Raw genomic sequence first — 25799 nt, 5'->3', positions numbered from 1 at the left:
GTTAAAATTAATGTCTTTTCTTAAAATATCGTATTATTATTATAATAAAAATCTCCTGGACTGCTTTCAATAGCCACCGCGAGATGGATGCCAAATTCCGGTAGAGACTCCCGGCCAATCCGGAATTGTTGGCAACCCGAGTCCACACATACACACACGTATACACACATACACACACGTGTACACACATACACACACGTGTACACACACGTGTACACACACGTGTACACACATACACACACGTGTACACACACATACACACACGTGTCCACACACATACACACACGTGTCCACACATACACACACGTGTACACACACGTGTACACACATACACACACATACACACACGTGTACACACATACACATACATACACACACGTGTACACACATACACACACGTGTACACACATACACACACGTGTACACACATACACACATACACACACGTGTACACACACGTGTACACACATACACACACGTGTACACACACATACACACACGTGTCCACACATACACACACATACACACACGTGTACACACACACGTGTACACACACGTGTACACACATACACACACGTGTACACACATACACACACGTGTACACACATACACATACATACACACACGTGTACACACATACACACACGTGTACACACATACACACACGTGTACACATACACACACGAGTCCACACATACACACACGAGTCCACACATACACACACGTGTACACACCTGGATGTGTGAGTGTGAATCGTTATGAAGTGGCTGCGTGGCCGAGTGAGTCTCGTGGTGTGTGGGGGGGGGGTACGAAGAAACGTGCCGCGTATCGCTCGCGGCAAGCGAGTGATGCTGACGCTTTGTGGCATGGCAATAGTCCCGCTCTGAGCAGGAGCAGCCATGGAAACGGAGGGGGGTTGGATGCGAATGCGGCACTCGCGGGAGAGAGGCGAGTGCGTGAGTGAGTGGGTGTCTGTGCACGTGCGTGTCTACGGGGAGCGGTGGGGCAGCGGTTAGCGCGCTGCGCGCTGCGCGAACCGCTTAAAAGGCCGGCACACGTGACGGATATCTGAACCGGTCCTGGGTTTCCTCTAGGTCGACTCAGCCTCAAATGAGTACCTGGTGCCGTGTGTAAAGATCGTCACCTAAGGAGACAAAGGCGGCTGGACAACGTTACAATGGGCTTCAACGGAGTGGACAAGAACACACAGCACTAGAAAACGAGCAAAAAAGGATATCCATCAATCTGTGACATTTCATCCGAATAGCCAACAGGAAGAGGATCACTCCGTAGCCTCGTTAACATGCAGCCAAAACAATTAATCACTTCTTGAATCTAATCGCGAGATCGAACCTTGATCATTGATTGAAAACCCTGAAAGTGTGACTCATTAGACAAACAAGGTTCGTGAGCAGCCTTGAAATTGCTTACTCACGCCACTGCTGTCAGAAGAACACGGAGGGCTTTCGTGATCAACATCGTCTGTAATTCAAATCTGGCTGTCGCCTGATGATGCCGGTTGTAATTACTGGTGAAACGTCGTACTCAGATTGTAAACGTTGCGTGGCTTTGCCCTGAACACACCGGTGTGCTGTACTAGTGACGAATTGGCACGTTCTGTTCACGCGACAAACCTTACTAATCGGTTGTGTCGGGTGGTGGCGGGGTTGACGACACATCTATATATTTATGCACGTTCAACGTTTTTCGCACCGAACGTAGCCAACCGTGCTAATCGGAGGCGCTTGCTAATAATCGGAGGCGTCTACTGTCGAGATGTCTAGATAGCCCTGCGCTCTTCGTGGTGTTTTGGCCTACTCTTCTACGATTGTCAAACGTCCCGGTAGGTGTGGGGAGCGATAAAGACATTTTTTTTAATGTTTTACCAGGTAAGGCCCGCTGAGCTATGTAACTCTTTTTCAGAAGTGTCTGGCCATAAATTATAGCCCAATTACGTGGATTGTCACGTATACATTTATAGCAGCCAAATACTCTAAACGCGTGACGTTGATTCTAAATGTGAAGGGGGGAAAGCAGAGGACGAGGAGTAAAATAATATCCACGCGACCACGGGGAGAGCAGAGAAAACAGAGACAGCATGCAAAGTTCAAAAACACAGCAGCAGGCGTCAGGGTCGGCATCGAACCCACAACCTCCTGCATCACAGGCGAGGGAGTTAACATCTCCTAGCCACCGCGTGCGATCCGCTGATCAACGCAACTGCGCTGTACAGAACTGTGCAGCTGGGCGGACGGAGGCGGGCGGGAGGATTGGAGAGGGGCGGGGGCTGCGGTGGATTTAAGAAACTTGCAGCATTGTTTCATTAAACGCCCTTTGATTCATCCCAAGTCTGCCTTCGTTGTGTGTGTTGTGTACCGGGCGACTCATTAAGCAGTCTGGCCGGGCTTCGTGACGGGGACAATCACCGCTCGCCGAGTGAGGAACGAGCGAGTGGAGGGATGGCAGTGGACAAACGTGGGCTGGGGGGAGGCGGGGCGCAGAGCGAGCGCCGGATCAGACCGCGCGTTACAAAGGCTGAGCAATAACGATCCGCAACTTCCCGTCCGCCCTCTACGGTGGTGCTGGCGGCTCGGTCTCTCAAGCAGACCTCCCGGTTTCCCAATCATCTCTCTCTCTCTCTCTCCGAGAACACGAAAGCTGTCTTTTATAGCGTATATCCCCCCGCGAGCGATGGAATGTATCTCCGTCGGTGTAGTTCATCTCATCTTACCTTGCCGGACACGCGAGTGACTCACTGATGTACACCCTAATGATGTTCTAGAAGGGCACAGAAAGATGGGGTTTTGGCACAAATAAGGCCGAGTCTCGTGCTTGTTACGAGACAGCGGCTCATCATGAAAGCCGAACAGCCGAGCTGCTCGCTGTAGGCCCCCCGACAATGATGGCCAAGAGGCAGCGTTATTGACGGATGTGTTGAGATTGTTGTTATTTGTCCTTGTGCACCACTGTCAATAAATAGCAGCATCGCCAGATAATTCACGGAGAGGTTTCGATTGGTTGCACGCAAGGGTCACTCGAAAATTGGAAACTGCGACGGCTCTTCCGCCTGAACACTTCCCAATTACAACAACACCATTCATTGACACGGCACATGTCTGTGTGTTGAATTTCTTTCGCACCGTACGTAGCCAACAGCGCTAATCGGAGGTGCGGGTTTTGTCTTTGTGTTTAATTTAATTATTCATGCAAGAGAGCCACGCGGAGTCGTACGATTCTTTTTCAGGAGGGCCCTGCATTGTTTTGCTCTTTGTATTTGTAAGATGTCAGACAATCAGTGATGAGTTTCGTTCATGGCACACAGTTTGAGCCAACCGGAGCACGCGGAGAAAACCCACGCATGCAAGGGGGCAACGCTCGATCCCCGCGCGGATAGAAACGGATGGGGGTGAGTCCGCTTGCTGAACTGCCGTCTGGACAGCCAGGGCACGGCACGTCCTGGACGCCCACGGGAAGGGAGTTATTTATTTATGTATTAAGATGCGTGGGCAGTACGTTTATCGAGAGTTTGGCTTGCAGCTAGTAGGTAACCTGGTGTACCATCATCAAACCCATCATTACACACGAGGGGATAACGCCGAGCGCCGCACACTGATAGATTCAATGTGTGCACTGCTATCTCCTGGCCGCAACAACTGGCATTCCCAGGCAGTTTCCCATCTACATACAAATCAGACTCAACCCTGCCTAGCTTCCGTGAGCTGATGAGATCAGGCACATCTATGGAAATGTGTCCACAGTAAAAAAACAAATGTCTGACCCCCATCATCACTCAACTGAGTCATTTGCCTCCCGTGGATCTGTGACACTCAAGAGCAGGCAAACCCACCGAGTTACCACCACCAGCACACACACACACACACAAAGATGCCCTGCGTCGTCCACGCAGACTGTTGGGGAAAGGCCTGCAAGCGAGCACCTATTAAGGCTGGCACGGCTCACAAGGGGGTGTGTGTAGTTAGCACCACGCCCGGCCGCCTTTGTCTTCCCAATGCTGATGTTTACACATGGCAACAGGTATTTAAGGCCGAGTCCATCCAGGGGTAGCCCAGGACCGGTTCAGATACTCGTCGCAGATATTGGCCGTGAGCGGGAATGGAACTTTGGTCGCCGGGTTCATAGCGCATTGCGCTAACCACCACATTAAGGCTCCCCACTATGTACACACAAAGACAAAGATCCCTCGTACGGCCGTAACAGTCTTTTGGGGCCAGTGCTGTTAGCGAGCACCTATGAATGCCAGCACAGTACATGAGGTGGGTGGTCAGCACGACGCCCGACCGCCTTTGTCTCCCCAGCGGCGACGTTTCCACACCGCACCAGGTACTTATTTGAGGCTGAGTCGACATAGGGGAGGACTAGGACCGGTTCAAATATTTTCCACTTATTAGTCGAAGTCGCCGAGTGTATAGCGCAGCGCGTTAACCACTGCGCCACCGCTTTTATTTTGTAAAATGTGATGTATAATAATTATATCGGAGCGCTTCGAAGCCCCGGGAATAAATACATGTGCGGAAGTAAAATCCACACGCACACGTGTTGTTGAGGTCGCCACGTGTGTTTCTCGTACAGCCATCGCTGGGGCTGGTAACATGGGCACGAGGTCCGTGGAAACAAACACCAACCACCGACAGCGACCGTCATTACCACCTCGCGTGCCACCCCCACCCCGCGGGCAACCCCCACCCCGCGTGCCACCCCCACCCCGCGTGCCACCCCCACGCCCCCCCCCCCCACCTGCACAACCGAGCGGCTGGCTCTAAATTCCACTTCGAGACTCGAGCAGCAATCGGACTGCATCGAAACCTTCTGCACCCCCCCCCCGCCCGCCAAACATGCACATGGCAGCTCCACGTGCCGCACGCACTTTGTGTGCCGGCTCCGGTAGCACCTCCCTGTACAGCCAGGGCCGGCCCCCAGGGTACGGCGAATCAGAGCGACCGCCCCGGGCCCCGCGCTTTGGCAGAGGGGGGGGGGGCATTTTGACGTCATGGTGTCAGATGTAAGAATTCTGGTTTGGTTTGAAGGCGTCAGGGGGCCCACACGGAGCGAGTCGCCCTGCACCCCCGCCTGCCCCCAACCCATGGACTGCCCTGTGCACAGCCCTCAGATCCCCAGGTAATCATTCATTCCACTGGCACATCCGAGCCGAGCCAGTACGATGGGGGGGGGGGGGGGGGGGGCTCACACGGTATGGGTGGTTTAACCACCGGGAGCTATTTGTAGTGCCGAGCCGAAAGCCAAAACCGTCACAAGAAGACGTCCGAATCCGGCCCCTGGACAAACACAGCCGGGGAGCTGCGCTAATGACGCGCTCGTTGCGAGCGACATCAGCCATCATCTAGACGCGACTCGCTCGCTGCGTGTGTCATGAACGGCACGGCTCGGCTTCTCCCGTGGGTGGAGGGTAAACAAATGAAACCGGCACCGGCTCTGTACGGCCACGGCCGCTGCTCGTCGGTTGTTCAGCGGACAAAGAGGCGACGGAGAGAGCCCCTGAAGCAAAGTGAGCCCGAGGGCTTTTGCCAGAAAGCCTGAGGGCAGCATTTGGCATGGCCTGGGAGCCCCCCAGATGGAAGCTTTGATAGGGCCCTCATTTTCCAAAACGTGCACCGCCCTCCGACCCCCCCCCCTCCATCCCGGCTTGAGCTACTTAATGGGAGACACATCGCGACGGAGCCGCCTGTGGTTAAGTCGGCTCCTCGTTGCTCCGTGCTGCGTCCGGTACCCCCCCCCCGAAGCTGCAGGGGGTCCCCGGCGGATGAGACGTTTTGCTGACGGCAGGAAAAGCTGCAGGCGCTGTACCGCCCCGGACGCACGCCGTGGAAACTGTCGCTGTGGCGGAGACGGAATTAACGCCCCAGTCCCCCGCCGAAATTAAGGTCGCCGCCCGGTGTGCTCAGCAATAACCCCAGCACCTGCCGGGCGGGCGCAACCAAACGCAGGCGGCTCGCGTCGCCACCCGCGCTCACCGTTTGTTTGTTAATCCCGTCGAGGGCAACGGGGGGGAAAAAAACAACAATCTCCCCGTTCCGGTAGCGAAAGCGTGACCCCCCCCCCCCGCGCACGCCGCATTGCGGTGGAGCGACGGGGGCCGGCAGCGGGAGGGCCGGGGTTCGCGCAGCACGGCGAGAGCGTGGGTGTGGAACGTCGGCGCGGCGTCGTCGTCGTAGACGAAGAAGCGCCGGCGGTGGATGAAATTAAATTAGCGCACACGCACACAAAAAATGAAATAAATTCCGTTGGCCTTCCCAATTAAAACGCACAAACGAGAACGCTTTCCGAGAAACGCCCAAGCGCTCCATCTCTCACCCCAGGGGGGGACGCGTTAACGCGCGAAAATGTTGACGTTTCAGTATCCACGGCTGCGGGGTTTTTTTCTCTCTCTCTCCCTTTCCTTTACCCATTCGTTCATTTGCGTGTTTATTCTTCCCTCCCAGGGACGCAAGCACCGACTTGTGGGCACAGTCATTATTTTCGCGTAATTACGCGGATAAGCACATTCATTCTGCCGCAGGGACTTTACAATTCACCTGCACGAGGGTCAGAGGAAGGGGCGGCGTTCATTGCACGCGTCCGGGGCGTTGTGTGTTTTGATTACTTGGTTCAGCGAGAGGGGAGAGGGATTTCGGTGCTGTAGTTAATAGCCCCCGATGCCTCGTTTTTACGGCCAGTGGGAAGTGTACCGGCCACGCGCCGATTCCGTGCCGCCAGTCACGAGCAGCGTAGCTTCGAGAGCTCGTAGGGGACGCGGCCCCAGCGCCTGGCGCTGTCCGTAGTGCTGATCTTGGGGCCTTTCCTTGGCCAGCGAAGACGGATTCCCATCGGTCACGGCAAGCAAGGCACGAGTTGAAACGGAGGACGATCGGTAGATGAGCTCTTGGCAACTGATAAGAGCCAGGTGTTGAGCACCACCTAGCACTGACCAGCGTGGTGAGGTATGGTCAAATAACCCTCGTGACCTAAAGGCATGAGGATGTCTTCATGCAGCAACGAGGATGTAAAGGATGCTACATTACATTATTCCAATCAAAAAGTCAAACTGATTTCCTGCTCAAATGAGAACCGAGGCATTGGTGTTCATCTTCTGTTCACAGCCCTGAGCCACTGGTGGAAATTCCACATTCCCATGGCAGGGGCAAGTCTATCGAGAGGACAACCACCGTTGACTTCCCGAGAACAAGGGGTACTCGTGTTATCAACCCCACAGGGATGATGAAGAGACAAGTCAACCGCTAATCAGGACTTTAACCCGCTCTATTATTCCAAACCACGCAGTGGTGTCGTGGAAACATTTGTTTTCGAGAATGTTCAGTGTTTTTAAAACGTCGTCTGTAGACCGAACGTTTCATTGCCCACAGAAAACACGACGCACGCACTCGCCGACAAACAGCTGACACGCAATTTTATTCCGTTTTGAAACCTTTGAACATTCTCGTTCCGTTAATTAAAATAACCACGGCGATATTACTCCACGCGCCGTCAAGATACATTGCAGAGGTTGGAAAGCGTATTAGTATTTTCCACCGCCGTCACAATACAATATCAAAGTGTAAATCTTCACCGTTAGCGGCAAGTAGTTACGCTAAACCTGTTAATCTAATTGCCTTTTTTTCTTTTGCTCGCAACGAGAATTAATGCTTCACCGTTCTTCCAGTCGCAGCCACTGTGAACACGCAATCATTTCTCCATCAAATTACGCAAAGGAAGGTTGGCCTCGGATTGCAAATTCGTAAGCGGCTAATTTGGAGCGCGTTCCACATTTAAAGTCGTCAAACAGCCACACGTTGACGAGCGACACAGCCCATGAGCCAGAGCAGAATTCGGTACCAACTAAGGCGGACAAAGACCTTCGTCGTACCAATTTATTTACACGGCTAATCGGAACGAATTAATTGAGAGGACACTCATTTCAGATGGCTATTGCCATCGGTCACTGTCAATGGGCCACGGAAAGAAATTAGAACCGCTAAATTTACGTGGGCTGCGCTGGTACTGACAAGAGAACGATACCTGCGAACAAAAATAACGAAAACCGCGCTATCAACATGAGAAAGTTACAAAAAAAGAAGATGACGCAAGCAGCGATCGCCGCTGCGCCGTTACAATCGGGCCGGCGAGACAAACGGCCTTTTCCCAAAGCACGCACCCCGAGCCTTGTGCCGCAAAGACCTCCGCAGACGCGGCAAGGCAGCACCAACAGGGAAAAGTAGATAAAGAAAGAACAACTCCCGAAAATAAACCGCAAGGCCATCTCCGGTTATCGCCGTTGGCTGGCGGCTCACGGTGAAACGCGGGGCGCTGCGTGGGTATCGGCGACTCGAGCACCCGCGCGCGTCGCTTGACATCGGCGTGCGGCAAAACACCGCGGCCCGATCGTCGTCCGCACCCTCCCCCCACCGTCCCTTGCTCGATGGCTGCGGTGTCCTCGCAACGATGATGTCGAGGTCAGCGATGGGGTCATCGACTCCTCTTGCTCCTCCTCCTCCTCCGACAGTTACTCCTTCAGCTGCGGGCAGAATGACATCGTCATGGTCTGTCCGCTGCTGGATGAAGGCCTCACAACCAAGCCACTGCGCAGTGCCACTGCAGCGACAGCAACTAGGCACTACCCGTAGGCGAGTGTTTCTCTATCGGGGAGCAGTGGTAGATCCAAGGGGGGTGGGATGGGGGGGGGGCGATTCATCCCCACCCCCTACCCCCCCCCCCCCACCCCACCCCCTTGAGACCCAGAAATGTTTTAATTTTATTGATATTTGGCAGTGAAAACACACGGAGTGTTATTCTTTTAATATTTATTAATGCAGAGCTCTATTTAAACGGCTTAAAATTTCAGGGCTGTCCCCCTCCCTCACCCTCCCCCTAGTGCCCGCCCATCCCCCCGCCCCAGGGCAGATTCTAGACCAGTCTGCTACGTAGCTGAGTATATACCTGGAAAGCATCGTGCTTAAAAGATTGCGATTTAACATAACACCAAGTTGCTGTGGTGCCAACCGTCGCGAACTACCAAAGCAGCTTTCCCATCAAACGTTCGTCTTCAAATCATCGCCATTCCCACCGCTCCCAGCCCTCCCGTTTCGCCTCCACGTGGAGACAACGCCGGCGTTCTGGGGACGCGGGAAGGGAGGCAGCGTGGCGGTGAGGCTCGTGTCTCGCAGACTAGCAGCCTGGGTTCGATTCCCGACTCTAGCCGTTCTGTGTGCCAGGTTGTGTGGTTCCCCTCCCCACTGTTATGCATGGGGTTGCCTCCAGATTCTCTGGTTTCCTCCTCCCATCGCTAAAACAAAAAACCAGACGCACAATGTAACTCGTATTTAGATGCGCTTCTGCGGCCGTCTGGAACGCTCTTCCTTCCGATATTAAGAAGTCACTGGAGCTGTGCGCTTTTAAATCATCTAGATTGAATACTAATTTCTTCAGAACTGCTTTGGGTGTGTTGTCCTTCCCCACACCTCCGATTTGCACGGGATGGCATCGTACTGTGCCAATGATTTTCAACAGACATACAAACAACATCCCGATGCCGCAAAATTTACCTGCACATTACTAGATTGGGATTGCACTTAGCGGCAATTCCGTCCCCAAATGCCAAACAGCTGGCAATGCTTCGGGGTTAAAACAGCGGAATAATAAAAACGCAACAATCTCAACAGTTGTCTTGAAATAAATTTCGCCCTTCAGCGTCTTCGCGACTCCCTTCACGCAGGACGGACGCCGACGATCCTGAGAGGCCGCACGGCGAGCGACGAGCGACCGTTCTTCCTTAACCAACTGCCCCGTTTGAATTCCTCTGTGCAAAAAACGCAACAACAAAAAAAGCAAAGCTGCAGCTATTTCCTCTCCGACACTTCTTTGATATTTCCACGCTGATACGTCAAACGCCTCGTTATTTAATCACTCTGCCGCGATTAAAAATTCTCCGGCGGTTTTTATTTAGCCACGGCATGCTAATGACGGATGTATTTCACGCGGTAATGCCTCCAACGCCCTTGTTTTTGCAAAATACCACTTTCTGGCTCTAATCTTAAACATTATGAATGCCCACTTAGAGTTTCTTTATCGCTACACTTAATCTCGCACGCGGCGAGCGACGGCACGATCCTTCCCGGGGCAAAAAGTTTCCCATCGCTCATGCACACAATGACAAACTACGCCAGGTGCTCACATAGCTCGATAAGCAGATTATAATCGTCAACGGGGCGTGGATGACGATCACATTAATGACGCGAGCAGTTTGCTGTAGGGGTTCAACAGCATTTCGAATCGGGCAGGCCAACCCTGGTTAATACTGCGGGAACGTTAACCGTACTACAGAAGGATACTGCTGCATCTAAGCCCAAAGGGTGACCGACGTAGGAATAAGAAACAGGTTTCCTACAGAAGAAGACGGCCTGATGATGATGATGATGCAGGCAGTGATGAAAAGAAAACTGGCACTCTTTGAAAACATATGCAGAAGGATGGCCAACAACAGGAAAATTAAGTGTGTTGTTGTTCAGAAAAACGTAAGGAACCGGAAATGAAGGAAGACCGAACAGAGAATGGCATGGCCATGACATCATAAGACATTGGTACCAGAAAGATCAATTTCAAGATCACACTCAGCATCGGCACGACCCTCCATGGACCTGCCCCTGCCTACCTCTCATCTCACTCTACTCCCCTCCACGCACTCTCCTACCTCTCCCTTCTCATCTCACTCTACTGCCCTCCACGCACTCTCCTACCTCTCCCCTCTCATCTCACTCGACTCCCCTCTACGCACTCTCCTACCTCTTCCCTCTCATCTCACTCGACTCCCCTCTACGCACTCTCCTACCTCTTCCCTCTCATCTCACTCGACTCCCCTCTACGCACTCTCCTACCTCTTCCCTCTCATCTCACTCGACTCCCCTCTACGCACTCTCCTACCTCTCGCTCGACTCCCCCCATGCTCTCTCTCTTCTCCAGCAACGAATGCTATCTGTTGAAGCCGCCCACGAATAAACCTTCTCTCTGTGGGAGGTCTCTGCTTCTCCTCTGTTGCCCCCACAGTCTGGAACTCCCTTCCCCCAGCTATCCGTGCTGTCGACTCCCTGCCCCTGTTCAAGTTCGGGCTCAAGGCCTCACTGATCTCCTCCTCTGCCTGTGGCCTACCGCCCCTCTACGTAATAAGCGCGGCCCCGCTGTTTCTGTCTGGCACCTTGAGATGCCCGTTGCATGCAGACGCTAGTTATATAAATCTACGTTGCATCGTTTGTCATACACAGAACTTTGCTCTTTAGGCACACTGCTCTGTTGCTTTTCATTATCGAGTTAAGAATTATTCATTATTGAGCCCAAGTGCACTCCCACACGCCCTCATATGCCGCTATTTCAGTCTAATTCAGTCTGTTTTCCCCTTTTCAGCGATTCGGCCGACGTTCGATATCAGTTCAAGGCACACACATTCCAGTCGCGTCCCTCCAAACCACATTTCCACTCGTCGGGCGACCTTGTCATACGCCACTCGTAAATCGATCTTCAGCCTAACTCTGCAAATTTCTAAATTGGGCTCTTTTGAGCGGCCAAGGAGACGGAATGCGGACATCCGTACGGACGTCCCCCACGGAGACGGAGCCATGGAATCGGCTCCTCGTGTGTGGCGGGCGCCGGGAGGACTGTCCCATTGCGCGATCGTGAGAGATCACGGTGGACTGAGGGTGTCCTTCATCCAGCAGTGGATGGACCATGGCTGACGATGATTTCCCGCAGTCAATTTCATCACATATTTGAAACGGTTATAATTTTCTCGCTCATATTTATGCCCCTGATTCTCCAATCCGATTGCTGGAAGGGATAATGGTTGTCGGTTGAGACGTGTCAGAATAGCAATTGGATTTATCACACCTGATGATGACGATGTTAACGATATAACAACAAGAACAAAAGCAGTCAACGTTGCATGAACAAAGCGATTAAAAGCCTCGACAATTCACAGCAACACATTTGCCCGGCATCTCATCTCAAACTTTCGAAGAGTGCCCCCCCCACCCTACCAAGTGGCAGCTGACCCTGTGTGACACAGGGTGTCATTATCCTCCAGCAAGTTTCAATACAAGAAGAGGTTTTCCTCTTCTTTCTGGCAACAAAACAGCTGTGTTAAGATGTTAAAACACCAAACTGAAACCTTTTACAAGGAATCATGTCTGCATTAACCACAATGCTTGTGGTCAGAATGCAAACAAAAAACACTCTGATAATATATGCACTGTCTTTGAAACTGATTGGTCCACACCAGAGACAGCTTTCTTTGGAGCCTAGTCTCAAAACGCTGTTAGACCAGAGGACGCCAAAAGGCCAAAAACCGATTCTCATACTTTGTTACTGGCAAAGGAGGTCCCAGGAAGTAACAATACAATAACTACTTTGAGGGGGGGGTTTCACGGCAGAGGGGTGCAGGAGCGGGTGGCGATCGCTCCCCACACCCCAATGGGCACGTCGCAAAAATTGTCGTCATCCCACCTGTCCGTCCTGCGCCAGGCGCAGCGGCGGGCACACCATGTGGAAGCGTGGCACGGTGGCGGTGAACACGGCCTCGGGGTTGCCGAGCTGGTGGAAGGTGTAGTAGCCCTCCATGTCGCCGGAGCTCGTCGTGAAAGTGGTGCAGCTCGTGTACTCGTGCCGGCTGCCCGGCCGCAGCGTCGGAAACTCGCCTGTGGGTGGGGCGGGGTGGGGGGCAGGGGGAGAGAGGATGCGGCATCAGCTGGTGCAACATCAGCTGGTGCAACATCAGGTGGTGCAACATCAGTGGTGCAACATCAGCTGGTGCAACATCAGTGGTGCAACATCAGCTGGTGCAACATCAGGTGGTGCAACATCAGGTGGTGCAACATCAGCTGGTGCAACATCAGCTGGTGCAACATCAGCTGGTGCAACATCAGCTGGTGTAACATCAGCTGGTGCAACATCAGCTGGTGCAACATCAGCTGGTGTAACATCAGCTGGTGTAACATCAGCTGGTGCAACATCAGCTGGTGCAACATCCGCTGGTGTAACATCAGCTGGTGCAACATCAGTGGTGCAACATCAGTGGTGCAACATCAGCTGGTGCAACATCAGCTGGTGCAACATCAGTGGTGCAACATCCGCTGGTGTAACATCAGTGGTGCAACATCAGCTGGTGCAACATCAGCTGATGCAACATCAGTGGTGCAACATCAGCTGGTGCAACATCAGTGGTGCAACATCAGTGGTGCAACATCAGCTGGTGCAACATCAGCTGGTGCAACATCAGCTGGTGCAACATCCGCTGGTGTAACATCAGCTGGTGCAACATCAGTGGTGCAACATCAGCTGGTGCAACATCAGCTGGTGCAACATCAGCTGGTGTAACATCAGCTGGTGCAACATCAGCTGGTGCAACATCAGCTGGTGTAACATCAGCTGGTGTAACATCAGCTGGTGCAACATCAGCTGGTGCAATATCAGCTGGTGCAACATCAGCTGGTGTAACATCAGCTGGTGCAACATCAGTGGTGCAACATCAGCTGGTGCAACATCAGCTGGTGCAACATCAGCTGGTGCAACATCAGTGGTGCAACATCAGTGGTGCAACATCAGTGGTGCAACATCAGCTGGTGCAACATCAGCTGGTGCAACATCAGTGGTGCAACATCAGCTGGTGCAACATCAGCTGGTGCAACATCAGTGGTGCAACATCAGCTGGTGCAACATCAGCTGGTGCAACATCAGTGGTGCAACATCAGCTGGTGCAACATCAGCTGGTGCAACATCAGTGGTGCAACATCAGCTGGTGCAACATCAGCTGGTGCAACATCAGCTGGTACAACATCAGCTGGTGCAACATCAGCTGGTGCAACATCAGTGATGCAACATCAGCTGGTGCAACATCAGCTGGTGCAACATCAGCTGGTGCAACATCAGCTGGTGCAACATCAGTGGTGCAACATCAGCTGGTGCAACATCAGCTGGTGCAACATCAGTGGTGCAACATCAGCTGGTGCAACATCAGTGATGCAACATCAGCTGGTGCAACATCAGCTGGTGCAATATCAGCTGGTGCAACATCAGTGGTGCAACATCAGCTGGTGCAACATCAGCTGGTGCAACATCAGCTGGTGCAACATCAGCTGGTGCAACATCAGTGATGCAACATCAGCTGGTGCAACATCAGCTGGTGCAACATCAGCTGGTGCAACATCAGCTGGCCTCTATGCAGGCGCCGAGTTCGATTCCCGGCCACAGCTACCATCAGCTTGTGTTGGTGGAGTTTGCGTGTCTCTCTCCCCGTGGTCGCGTGGATATTTCGCTGGGTCCTCTGGTTTTCTCCTCCGCATTTAGAATGAACGTCACGTGTTGAGAGTATTTGGCTGCTATAAATGTCCACTTTGATAAGCCACTTTGTTGCACTATCATTTGTGGCCAGGTCGGTTCTAAAGCTATATAGCTCAGTGGGCCTAATCTGGCAAAATAAAAAATAGCTTAATAGTTTAAGTGACGTTGGAACTGGGCCTGTTGGCTGGGATCTGGCTGCACTGGACGGCGTGGTGATCGTGGTCCAATGGGGAAAATAATCCCGTCACATTTTTCATTAAAAAAGTACGTTCATTTATTTACGATTGTTTTAATATGAAAGATGTAAACAATACTGGCCTTACTACTACCAATACCAGTTGACGTAGGATTTGGCAAGGGGGACTACTCATTGGTCTGGTGCAGCGGAGGCAATGATACATAGAGAAGCCGGGTCCACGGTAACAACGAGAGTAATTCATTATTTGAATCAATCGATCTGCAGTTCGCTTTATGCCTCGACTGAATCCGTCGTGCGCCGGCTGACAACGAGTCGTTTTTTTTTCTGCGTTCCGACTTTTGTTCTGCGACTCGAGCGACGACGCTCGGCGCGGCGGTGATCGGCACGTGGGTCTCACGCAGCGTCCTGAGCACCGCCGCACTTTTTGCCGGCGACTGTTTCTCCCTCTTCGCCGCTGGTGCGTGAAACACAACAAAAAACCAAGCTGCAGAAAGCGCCCAGTGGGAAGGCCGAGCGGCGATGTTCAATTAATTTAGAGCTCCGCTTTGTAACGTGCACGTACAAGGAATTGGGCCGCGGCCCGGGCGAGTGGTAAACATTCGTTTCAGCCGAACGGTATTATTTTACTTATTTACGGGAATCATAGGAGAGAATGATCCAATTAATGACGTGGCCGCTATGGCTTTTTGTTACTTACGTTGTGCGGATTTGGCACGCGAGTTTTCAGGTGTGAGCAAAATGTAGAGGTTCAGGTCAGAATGCGGTTTGCTGGATAATAGTGGGTGGGTCGATGCGTAGATTCAACGATCAATATCGAATCTTATGCTCGTAATACACGCATCGAGCAGCAAGCGTAAGAACGTTCGCACGCGCAGTCGCTAAATGGGTTCACGTGGCTCCTACGGCCAGTTGAGGCTGCTGCAATACATCATCATCAGCCACCATCGGTCCACTGCTGGATGAAGGCCTCCCTCCTCACACCACGCCTAAAAATCCTGTGATGCACCGATCAATCTGCCTCCAGCATTCACGCTGATATCATCGCTCCATCTTCCCGACAGACGTTCCTGTCTCGCATGCGTTCCATAGCTATGCCGCCACTCCGCTATTATTCCTGACCATCGTCCATTCCCCCTTCTCGCCATGGGATGTGTCCTGCCCAAGCCTCGCTCTTTGTAAACGTATTGCAAGTCATGCGATATTTTTACTTTCCTCCGTGCCATGTTGCTTGACGACTCTCCGATGTGCTCTCCGGTCGCGCCGCGCGCAAGCCCTTCGTCTAGCTCCACGGGTTGGGAAGGTCGACTCGGCAGCTGCCAGCGCGTGTACGCAAGTACGTACGTACGTACGTTCAAACTTATTTTGCACCGCACGTAGCCAACTGTGTTAACCGGAGGCACGTGGCAGCCAAACGTCGGATCGACGGCACTGCGGAACGAACCGAAACCACGGCGGGAGAGCAGCGGCGGTAAGACCCGACGCGGCAGTGGCGTCGTTGAAGATGATCCGCGCATCGTGGTGACGCACGGATCATCAGGCGCTGACGCGACTCGCGTGACTTTCGCAGCCCAACGGCGGCGCGTGGCGTCGTCCCCTCGTTGATCTTGACGTGTGCCATCCGCCACTCGTTGTGAATTCGTCTGCCTCGACCACAGACGGTCGCCCCCTGCACTGCCCGCCGCGTAAATAAACGCAGCGAGCCGGTTAATCACCAGTTGATTACGGAGTAAACCAGGAGCGATTTCAAAATACCAAGCTAAAATATGATACCCATGGAGAGCGAGTTCATTGCTTCGACTTTTCTTGCTAGGACCATATTTGCCCTGGACTCCCATCCGAGTTAATTATTTTTCTTTCTCCCCAATCAGTCGCACAGATTTGCAAGTAGAGCATGATAATAAAATAAAGTGAGAAAGATATAAAGAAAAAAAAGGCTGGTCTCAAGATGTAGGCGAGCTGCAACCGATCGCCGTGAAAGACGACGAATGAAAGGAACAAAGCGCGACAAAGTGAAACCGAGAGCTCAAAGGGGCCAGGACGGGTGGCAAAAACCCACACGGCTTCCTGACAGCGTCACGTCGGCGGGCGTGCCAACGCCCGCGTGAACACAAGCGTAGCTTCGGGGGCTTCGCTCTGAAATGAACACACAAAAGGAGATTTTTCTTGTTTACTTCACGGCACATCGCCCTGAATCCCTGGCTCCCCCCACGCGGCTCGTAAAAGTGGGGGAGGGGGAGGCAGCGGCGGTGCATCAGGTTGCAATGACGACGATGATCACAATAGTAATAAAAAAAAGAATATATTGGGTTATCAAAAAAAGCACTTTAAAATTTCATGCGTTGGAGGGCATTGTTTTCCACAGTGTTTCATGTCCCCCCCTTGTTGATCTTGCACCGGGGTGGTGTGCAGAGAGGACCCCGTGCCCTACCACCAAACAAAGGCCCCCATGAAAGAAAGAGCACGGGAAACGCGCGGAGAGAAGCATCTGCTCAACATCAAATGAAACGAGTGTCTGTGTGAAACTAATAATTTTCATTACATGGCCTCGGGATCGCAAGTCTTTGCACAAAGCGAGAGAGACAAAGAAAGACAGACAGAGGCGTGCACGCGTGAGAGAGTGGGGGAGAGCGAGAGAGAGGGCGGGAGAGCGAGAGAGAGGGCGGGAGAGCGAGAGAGAGAGCGGGAGAGCGACAGAGAGAGAGAGCGAAAGAGAGAGTGGGAGAGCGACAGAGAGAGTGGGAGAGGAAGAGAGAGATGGGGAGTGCAAGAGAGAGAGAGGGTGAGAGAGAGGGTGGCAGAGCGACAGAGAGAGCGGGAGAGGAAGAGAGAGATGGGGAGTGCGAGAGAGAGAGAGTGAGAGAGAGGGTGGCAAAGCGATAGAGAGAGCGGGAGCGGAAGAGAGAGATGGGGAGAGAGAGGGCGGCAGAGTGACAGAGAGAGCAGGAGAGCGAGAGAGAGAGAGGGTGAGAGAGAGGGTGAGAGAGAGGGCGGGAGAGCGACAGAGAGAGGGGGAGAGCGACAGAGAGGGCGGGAGAGCGACAGAGAGAGGGGGAGAGCGACAGAGAGAGAGAGAGAGGGCGGGAGAGCGACAGAGAGAGTGGGAGAGGAAGAGAGAGATGGGGAGAGCGAGAGAGAGAGGGTGAGAGAGAATGAGGCAGCGCTCACCCAACTTCTCAATGTCAGTGCATATGTTTGTTATTTTATTTGGAATATAAAAAAAAATTCTTACAAATAAAAATAAATAAAGCAACACTGCCAGGGCGCACCAGCTGTGAAGTGACATCTCGTTCCAACGTGCCCCTCACGGTGCTCGGCGCTGTTCGCACAACCGGCACCTTCACGATGTTGTTGCTGCCGCTGCTGCCGCTGCTGCTGCTGCTGCTGCTGCGGCGTGCCCGGGATTTTGTTATTTCGTCTTGTCACGCCGGTCCCCTCCACGTCTCTCCCCTTCCTTTCCCCTTTAAACTACGCGGGGTCGAGAGCGTGCACGCTGCATGCCGACGTAAGGACCCAGCGTGTTCCGCGTTAACCCACTCAACGGGCAAATCCCCACGTGGAACAGGGGGCGGGAATGTTTTTGGTCCTTTATAACTTCAGCTCGTGACGGGATGTGAAACTTCAGCTTGTGACGGGCAAAGACGCGAGCCCGAGAGACCCCCCCCAAGGGAAGAAGCGTGCCGATGTGATGGCACGCTGGTATTATTATTGTATATTTATTCCGTCCGTATTGAGCACAATTTGCAACGTGACATGCTCCAGAGCCATCGCCCCCACCCCCCCTCCCCGGGGATGAAATTACGCAATTTATTTTAACCCCGCGCGACCCGCTCTTCGATTGTCCGGAACCATCAGCAGGTAAAACGCCGGCTAAAAAAACGAAGCCGAAAGCTCAGCCGTTAGCGAAATGGTTAAAAAAATTCCACAGCTTATTCCCATCATCATCATCGCCACCACCACCTCGTAAAAAATATACTCTGGTGGCGGCTTCTTGCCGTCATCTCCTTGAAGAAACAATAGAGAATAGCAACGTAAAAGAAAAATCTCCGAGCGATCGGTTGCGATTGTTACGGCTTCTCGGAAGGAAGACTGCAACGGAGGAGGGGGGGGTATATAAAAAAATAAATACATTTTGCGCCGGGGGTCACGACTGGATCATTATGTGTGTGCGTGCCTGTGTGGGTGGATGAGTGGATTAATTTGCGGGCGTGCGCCTGGGAGGTAGCGGGGTGCAGTTATTCCATGAGAGCGCTACTCTCGCTGACCCCCGTGCCGATCGCTCACTATTTAAGCCGAAGGAAATTACGCTATTTTATTCCCTTAATTGCTCCGTGTATTAAAACTCTTTTGGACAATTACATAAATCAAATTAGGAGCTGCGTTTAAGACAAGATCATTCTCCCAAGGACCGCGATCGGCAGTCCCCCTGATTTTTTTTTTTATATTCACGGACGCCGGTCGCGGAGAGGTTTTAGCGAGAAACAATTACGACCGAGTCAGCGCTCTGTAAATTAACATCGCCGTGCGAAAATAATGCCGTGTGGGTATCGTATTTTAACTTTGTATTTTTAAATCGCTCCTGGTTTACTCCGTAATCAAACGGTAATTAACCGGCTCGCTGCGTTTATTTACGCGGCTGGGAATGCCGGACGGCAAAAATAATGTGACGCCGGTTATTATTATTACAAGAGGTTAAGAAGCACCCACACCAATTAACGCGGAGGCCGCCGTCGGCTGTAATGAATCGCGCTAACCTTCCCCGTTATCGTAAATGTCTGTCTCTGTGGGCAGAAGATGTAACAAAACACCACACGGCTGGATTTTATAATTTCATCACAACTGGAACAACGCATTCAAGGTAGCGGGGGGCCACAAAAATACATGAGTATTTTTATTACGATGTGAAATAATATTTCTGGCCTTTAAAAAAAGAAAAGCATAAACACGTCCAAATAATATTCAACCATAACCGGGCCACAAGGAACCAAAAATGTGACTTGAAATTTACAGCCGGCTTCAGCGAGCCCATCGGTTTAACGACATCACCGCGGCACGAGCCGGCGAGAAACACGGTGCTCCGGACGGTGGGAGCGGCAGCAGTGAGAGGCCACGGCGGCGGACATGCGGCGACAACGCGCGGCGCTGCGTGTCTCGACGACCCCGCACACAACTCGGTAAATGAGGCAGGGCGGGCCCGATCGGTACCACCCGGGCCTGCCGCGGGGAATTTTACCAGCGTTCACCCACCGCGGGCAGTGTCCGCCCACCGTGGTGGTGGTACCGTCCGCCCACCGTGGGCAAAAAGCTTGGCGTATGTACGGTCCGCTTCATATACGCATGCTTCCAATGTTTTTCCACATTCCGTCGATGTTTCATTATCCCATTATGTATTTTTGTCCCAAATTATATTATCTGTCAAACATTCTTGTAAAATATAATGTACGATAGCAAGGTCACCGTGGTAGCTATTAATTTAAACAACTTTTTAGAGGATGGAAGTAATACGAATACTCTTATTTAATGACCTTTTTCTGTCTCGAAAAAGCTATCAAGGTGACCTTACTATCATACTTATTTGCTATCTGGAGATGAAATGCTCCAAAAAATAATCATTAGCATCTGCCACCCTGTGTGGTACTGATAAGCCATTTTTGGGCCTACGGCACAAGGGCTTAGGACTATACTCTTAGGTTTTTTTTCGGGAAAGTCACGTAGGTAAAAATAAATAATAAAAATTTAATAATAGAAATAATAATAGGACTGCCAAACTTCCTCTCCTGTTCAGGACGAGGCTCCAGATCTCCTCTGCTTATCACCGAATCGAATCGCGACGATTCTGAAACGTGTAAAAATGTTTAGTTTTTTGGGAGTTTGCACGTTCCCCCTCCACCATGCGATGTCCGTGGGCTCTGATCTATGGGTCTGTTTGTAACTCTATGGGTCTCTCTGTAATCTATAAGTCTGTCTGTAACTCTATGGGTCTCTCTCTAAATCTATGGACCTCTTTGTAACTCTATAGATATCCTTGCAACGCTATGCATCTCTATGTAACTCTATGGGTCTCTCTGTAATTCTATAAGTCTGTCTGTAACTCTATGGGTCTCTATGTAACTCTGGATCTCTGTAAAACGCTATGCGTCTTCAAACTTCTGCCACTGGACAACGGTCTTGGGCTGTGGTCGTGCTTCCAAAAGAGCTGCTTGGTTCAGTTGGGGCCTCCTTAGCAGCTGTAATAATAAAGTCTGATTCCCGAGTCTGGATGAGAAAGCTTTGCCCCATGTCATTAAAAATTAACACTGTCCCGGAGGCTGAAAAATATGCGATATGTTTTGAGCAAAGGGTGTTCGACGAGCAGAAACAAAAGAGCAAGGTTTATTGTATCGTTGATGTAGGTTTGTTAGCCATGTATGCATGTTCGTTTTTATTAGCAATCTAAATGTCAACTATTTAAAATTCAAATGTCAGTCCCGATGCCACCACACTTTTCTGTCTTTCTTCTCGGCAGCAGCGCCACCGTCGAAACTGTTTGCCCGCTAATTACCGTAAACTTTTCCTCTTGGAGGGGCAACGAGTGTCCGTTAATGACGGGGACGGTAAAATATTCTCAGGCCGTGCGTCGCGTCTGACCGTCGGGAGGTCTCGTCGCGAGCGTCGATCCGCACTCCGCGCGCTGGCTCCGCGACGCGCACGCCCCGCGAGCGAGCGCGGACGCCGGATGCGGACCTGGCGTGCAAAATCATCCACGCTTGCTCGCTCGCTCACTCGCTCACTCGCTTTCTCTCTCCCTCTCCCGCGCGACGACCTCGTGGCGTCGCGATCGCGCCGGGTGGTCGTCGCCATCGCTCTCGGCTATCGCTAAAGCGGAGCTCGCGAGCGCGGCGGTAATTATTCACGGCGCCGCTCGTTGTGATAGCGGACGGTGATCTGGATTGAGCGGCTCTCTCGTACGAGGTCACGGTGGGGGTGGGGGGCGGGGGGGGAGCCTGACGGCACATCGCGCACCGGGTATCGCTCAACGGTTTATTTCCACCGCTTGCGAAACAAACTACAACAGCGGCAACGACGTGACTACAGTGAGAAATTTAAAAAGGTGAGCGCCAACGGTGGCTCGCTTGTGAGCAACCGGCTATGAGTATGACCCCATCCCTCCCCCCACCTCCAGCCTCCCCACCCCCCCCCACCCCCACACTTATATTTGTCATCATCGTTGTGATTAACGCGCTCCCCCGTCCCCGAGCTGCACGCGCCGTACGACGGGATAGAAGATTATAAACGTTGATCGGCGGGCGGGGGGGGATGGGAATGAGAAAAAAATAGAAAGAAAACCGCGAGCAAATGCGCTCGCGAGAGGTGCGGGAATGCGGAGCGAGGCTGCACAAGGAGGGGCACGAATGCCCTCGGCTGAAATTACATCCGTTCCAACGACAATTCTCCCTGCAGTGTTTCGATTCAACACGAGACGACAGGTAAGAGTTTTGCGTTCCTTATCACCCGCAATTACGCCAACGGATTACCGGCGGCGCCGCCGCAGCGCTCGGCATTTCAATCGGGTCTCCGGCGGAGCCCCGATGTTCGGTGTCCGGAGCGTTCCGAAAGCGCCGCGGCACAACGGGGCGTAGCTGTCAGCGCTGTTCTTTGGCAGCTCGGCGGGGGGCCCCTTCACCCCCCCCCCTCACCAACCAACGCCCCCCAGCCTGCCGCCCCTCTTTCAACCGGAGCCACCGACGATTGCTCGGGCCAGTGTCCTGCGGCTACGGCCCTTCTGTCCTCGCCGCGCCGGGCGCCACGTCGTGCCGTCCTCCACGCGCTGCGTTTGAAGGAGCTGGCATGGCGCAAGCACAACGCACATGCCCCCCCCCTCGCCCTCCTTGCGCCTGTCCGTGCCGCACACACCACCCCGGCACAAACCACGCAGCAAGCGAGGCGGCACACACTAACGCGGCACGCGCCACACCAGACGGAAGACACCAAAAGCAAAGACCGCTTCCCCCCTGCGCCACCCAACCCCCCCGACCAATAGCCTCCAACAGGCTGTTGGGGAGAGGCACTATCATGGCCGGCACGGCACGCGAGGGGGTGGCGTAGCCAGCACCGACGCCTGCCGCTTTTGTTTTCCCAAGGGGTTTGAGTCTGAGTCGACCTAGGGGGGCGGCCAAGGACCGATTCAGATAATCGTCACTGGTGTTGTCTGTGAGCGGGAATCGAACTCGGATCGCCGGGGTCGTAGCGCCAACCGCCGTTGGTGTGTGCGCTGACCCACGCATCACACACGCATCACACACGCATCACACACGCATCACACACGCATCACACACGCATCACACACGCATCACACACGCTCGCACACATCGTACGCCACCTCGTCGTCATCCTGGCTGTCGTGGACAAACACGCACGGACGCAGGCAAACGCACGCGGACCTGCATGTCCCCCCCCCCCACACAGCAGCACTTAGCAGGCAAGCTGAACAAACGGCTTTTTGAGGGGTCTGTTGACGCGGCCGTGACGAACGTAAACAGCAGCGGACAAGGCGGCGATATCGTTGCTTTTTTAAAATTAAATTTTTTTAAACAAGGGGGCCACGTTTTGTTACGCGCATCCAACCCCTCTCCCTCCGCCACCAGTGAATACGTAAATATATAAATAATGCAGGGGGAGAGAGGGAGGAGAGAAGAATGGTGGCAGGTGAGTTTATATTTAGATGAATTGCCGGGGCGACGGTAGGAGCCATTTTATTACCACCGTAGGCACTGCCTAATTTTCATTCGCACACATGAAATTCATTAATGCGGCCGCGCGGTCCGGGAACCACATAATTTGTCCCTGGTGACAGGCTCCGGTATAAAAAAAAGAAAGGGAACGAAACTACGGCAAAGGGAGGTGGGCTGGGGGGGGAATCAGGAGCTCGAGGGGAGGGAGGGGAGGGAGGGGAGGGGGCTCGTTTCGTTCGACTGTCACGCACGTCAGAGCTGCCGCCCGGCTTCTTCCGAGTCCACCCTCTTAATGAGGAACAAATTAAACTGCGGCCGCCCAGCGGAATTGCCTCTCCACCCGTCGGCACGCGCACACAGAGCCCTCGCTCCTCGCGCCGTGGGTCCACGAGAAGCACCGCCACCGCCGCCACAACCAAAACTATCACCGCCACTACCACCACCACTGCCACCACTACCACCACCACTACCACCACTACTACCATCACCATCATCATCACTACCATCGGTCTCACCATCAGCACCACCACCTGCTTGTTGTCTGGGCAGGGGGCTGCAGTGGTGGAGGGCGGTGCTATGGATTGATGCGATGGTTCCCTTACGCAATTAGACACCGCGTTCTTGGAGTCAATTCATTCTCCCCCCCCCCCATAACCCTGCCACCACCTGGTAGTCGAATTCATAAATGTCCATTAGCTTCTCCTTTACGGGCAGTATGTCTGCAGTGGCCCTGACATTATTACATTGAACATTCGTGTCTCCAACCCTTCTGCATGTGTAGGTGTACAGCTTTATACACACACGCGTGTGGGAATGTGTGTGGGAATGTGTGTGGGAATGTGTGTGGGAATGTGTGCGAGTGTGGCGCAGTGGTTAGTGCTCTGTGCTACGAATCCGCCGACCCCGAGGCCGATTCCCGTTTACGGCGATACACCAGTGACGGTTATCTGAACAATTCCTGGAAATTCTCTAGGTCGACTCAGCCTCAAATGAGCACCCGGTGCGGTTCGCAAAACGTCAGAACTGGAGAGACAAAGGCGGTCGGGTGTGGTAAACTCACGTGTGCGGTGGCGGCCTTCGTAGGTGCTCGCTGACAGCACTTGCCCCAACAGTCTGTTGAGGCTATACGGGGGATCTTTGTCAATATATGTGCGCGCAAGAGAGGGAGGCGGTAGGGAAGTGGTTGACGCAACCACCCGCCCGGTTTTTGAAACCGGTCCGGGGCCTCCCCTAGGTCGACTCAGCCTCGAACGAGCACCTGGTGCGGTGTGCAGTGAACATCAACCGCAGGGGACTAAAGCGGTGGACGGAGTGGCTCTGGCCTCGACACTCCATTGGAGGCTGGGCCGCCGTCAATAGGTGCTCGCTAACCACACTCACTAACAACGACAACCGTCGATACGAACTCAAGCGATCTAAATACTCCTAAATAAATAAATATTTACACTAAATAAAGCGATCTTCGCGCGCCGCTGCTCTTTCCTTATTGCATTTGCGCACGAGAAATTATTATTTATGTCTCCGTAAGTGTTTGAGTTACATATATATATGGGGATTATTAACACTAATGTTTAAATGAAATTCCAATCCAAGTGTTGAGTTGTTGGCAGTCAATAGCCGCATTTTTTTCTCTCTTCCCAAAGCAATCTGATTTTAAAACGATCTCTCTCCGCTCTACCTCTCTCCGCTCAACGCGGCCGTGCAAGGGATAGAGGGGAAAAAAAAACAATCGGCTCCTTGCTCCGGCTCACAATTTTCTGCCAATTTCCAAATGAAAACCCATTAGTTCCTTACCCACTCGCTCATTAAGTCCCGGTTAGAAACGCACTGCAGCTCTTCATTACGTCCGATTTCTACAGAGATATATTTATCGCGCACGCGTGTGTGCGAGCATGCGTCGCACGTAGGGCATTTAGAACGAGGGTTGATACCATACCAGGTTGAACAGCTGATTGCCAGAGTGAACGGCCACACACATACACAAAGATAAAGACAAAGATCCCCCGTATAGCCTTAACAGACTGTAGGGGCAAGTGCTGTTAGCGAGCACCTATGAAGGCCGGAACGGTACACGAACGAGGGGGTGGGTGGCCAGCACCACGCCCGACCGCCTTTGTCTCCCCAGTGGCGATGTTTACACACCGCACCAGGCACTCATTTAAGGCTGAGTCGACCTAGGGGAGGCCCAGGACCGGTTCAGATAATCGTCACTGGTGTTAGCCGTGAGCGGGAATCGAACCCGGGTCGCCAGGTTCGTAGTGCAGCGCGCTAAACACTACACTACCGCTCCCCATACACATACACACGCACTCACACACACACATTCACACACTCTTACACTCGCACAACCGTAGCGCAGTGCGCTAACCACTACACAACGGATCCCCACAAAACAAGCGCACACCACTCACTCGCACACACACACACACATTCACGTCAGCATCACCACCGTCACACCGCTCCGACGACTGACGGCAGAGTGCAGCGCAAACCCGAGAAGTGGAAAACGGGCGGCGCGAAAACGCCGGCAACGTTATCGAGCGCGCAAGTCAAACTGA

The 25799-nt window shown here is 52.9% G+C and overlaps 1 protein-coding gene across 3 annotated transcripts in view; it reads right to left on the bottom strand.

The window, feature by feature from the left end:
* Positions 1-7406: 7406 nt before the first annotated feature.
* Positions 7407-25799, bottom strand: part of FBXO3 (F-box protein 3) — a 121504-nt gene continuing 103111 nt past the window's right edge. The window contains exons 10-11 of one of the 3 annotated variants that reach the window (XM_078601659.1): positions 12502-12692; positions 7407-8527 (exon numbers count right to left, since the gene is read on the bottom strand). In XM_078601659.1, the coding sequence (XP_078457785.1) occupies positions 8516-8527; positions 12502-12692 (203 nt within the window). In that variant the 3' untranslated portion in view covers positions 7407-8515. Of the gene's footprint in view, positions 8528-9680; positions 9809-12501; positions 12693-25799 lie in introns of those variants that run through there. The other 2 variants (XM_078601660.1, XM_078601658.1) reach the window with 2 other exon arrangements.

Source organism: Lampetra planeri, chromosome 16 (genome assembly GCF_965212315.1).
Source record: "Lampetra planeri chromosome 16, kcLamPlan1.2.h2, whole genome shotgun sequence".
NCBI classification, from domain to species: domain Eukaryota; kingdom Metazoa; phylum Chordata; class Hyperoartia; order Petromyzontiformes; family Petromyzontidae; genus Lampetra; species Lampetra planeri.
The sequence above is the reverse complement of the archived record's forward strand: the minus strand, read 5'-3'. Positions and strand labels throughout refer to the sequence as shown.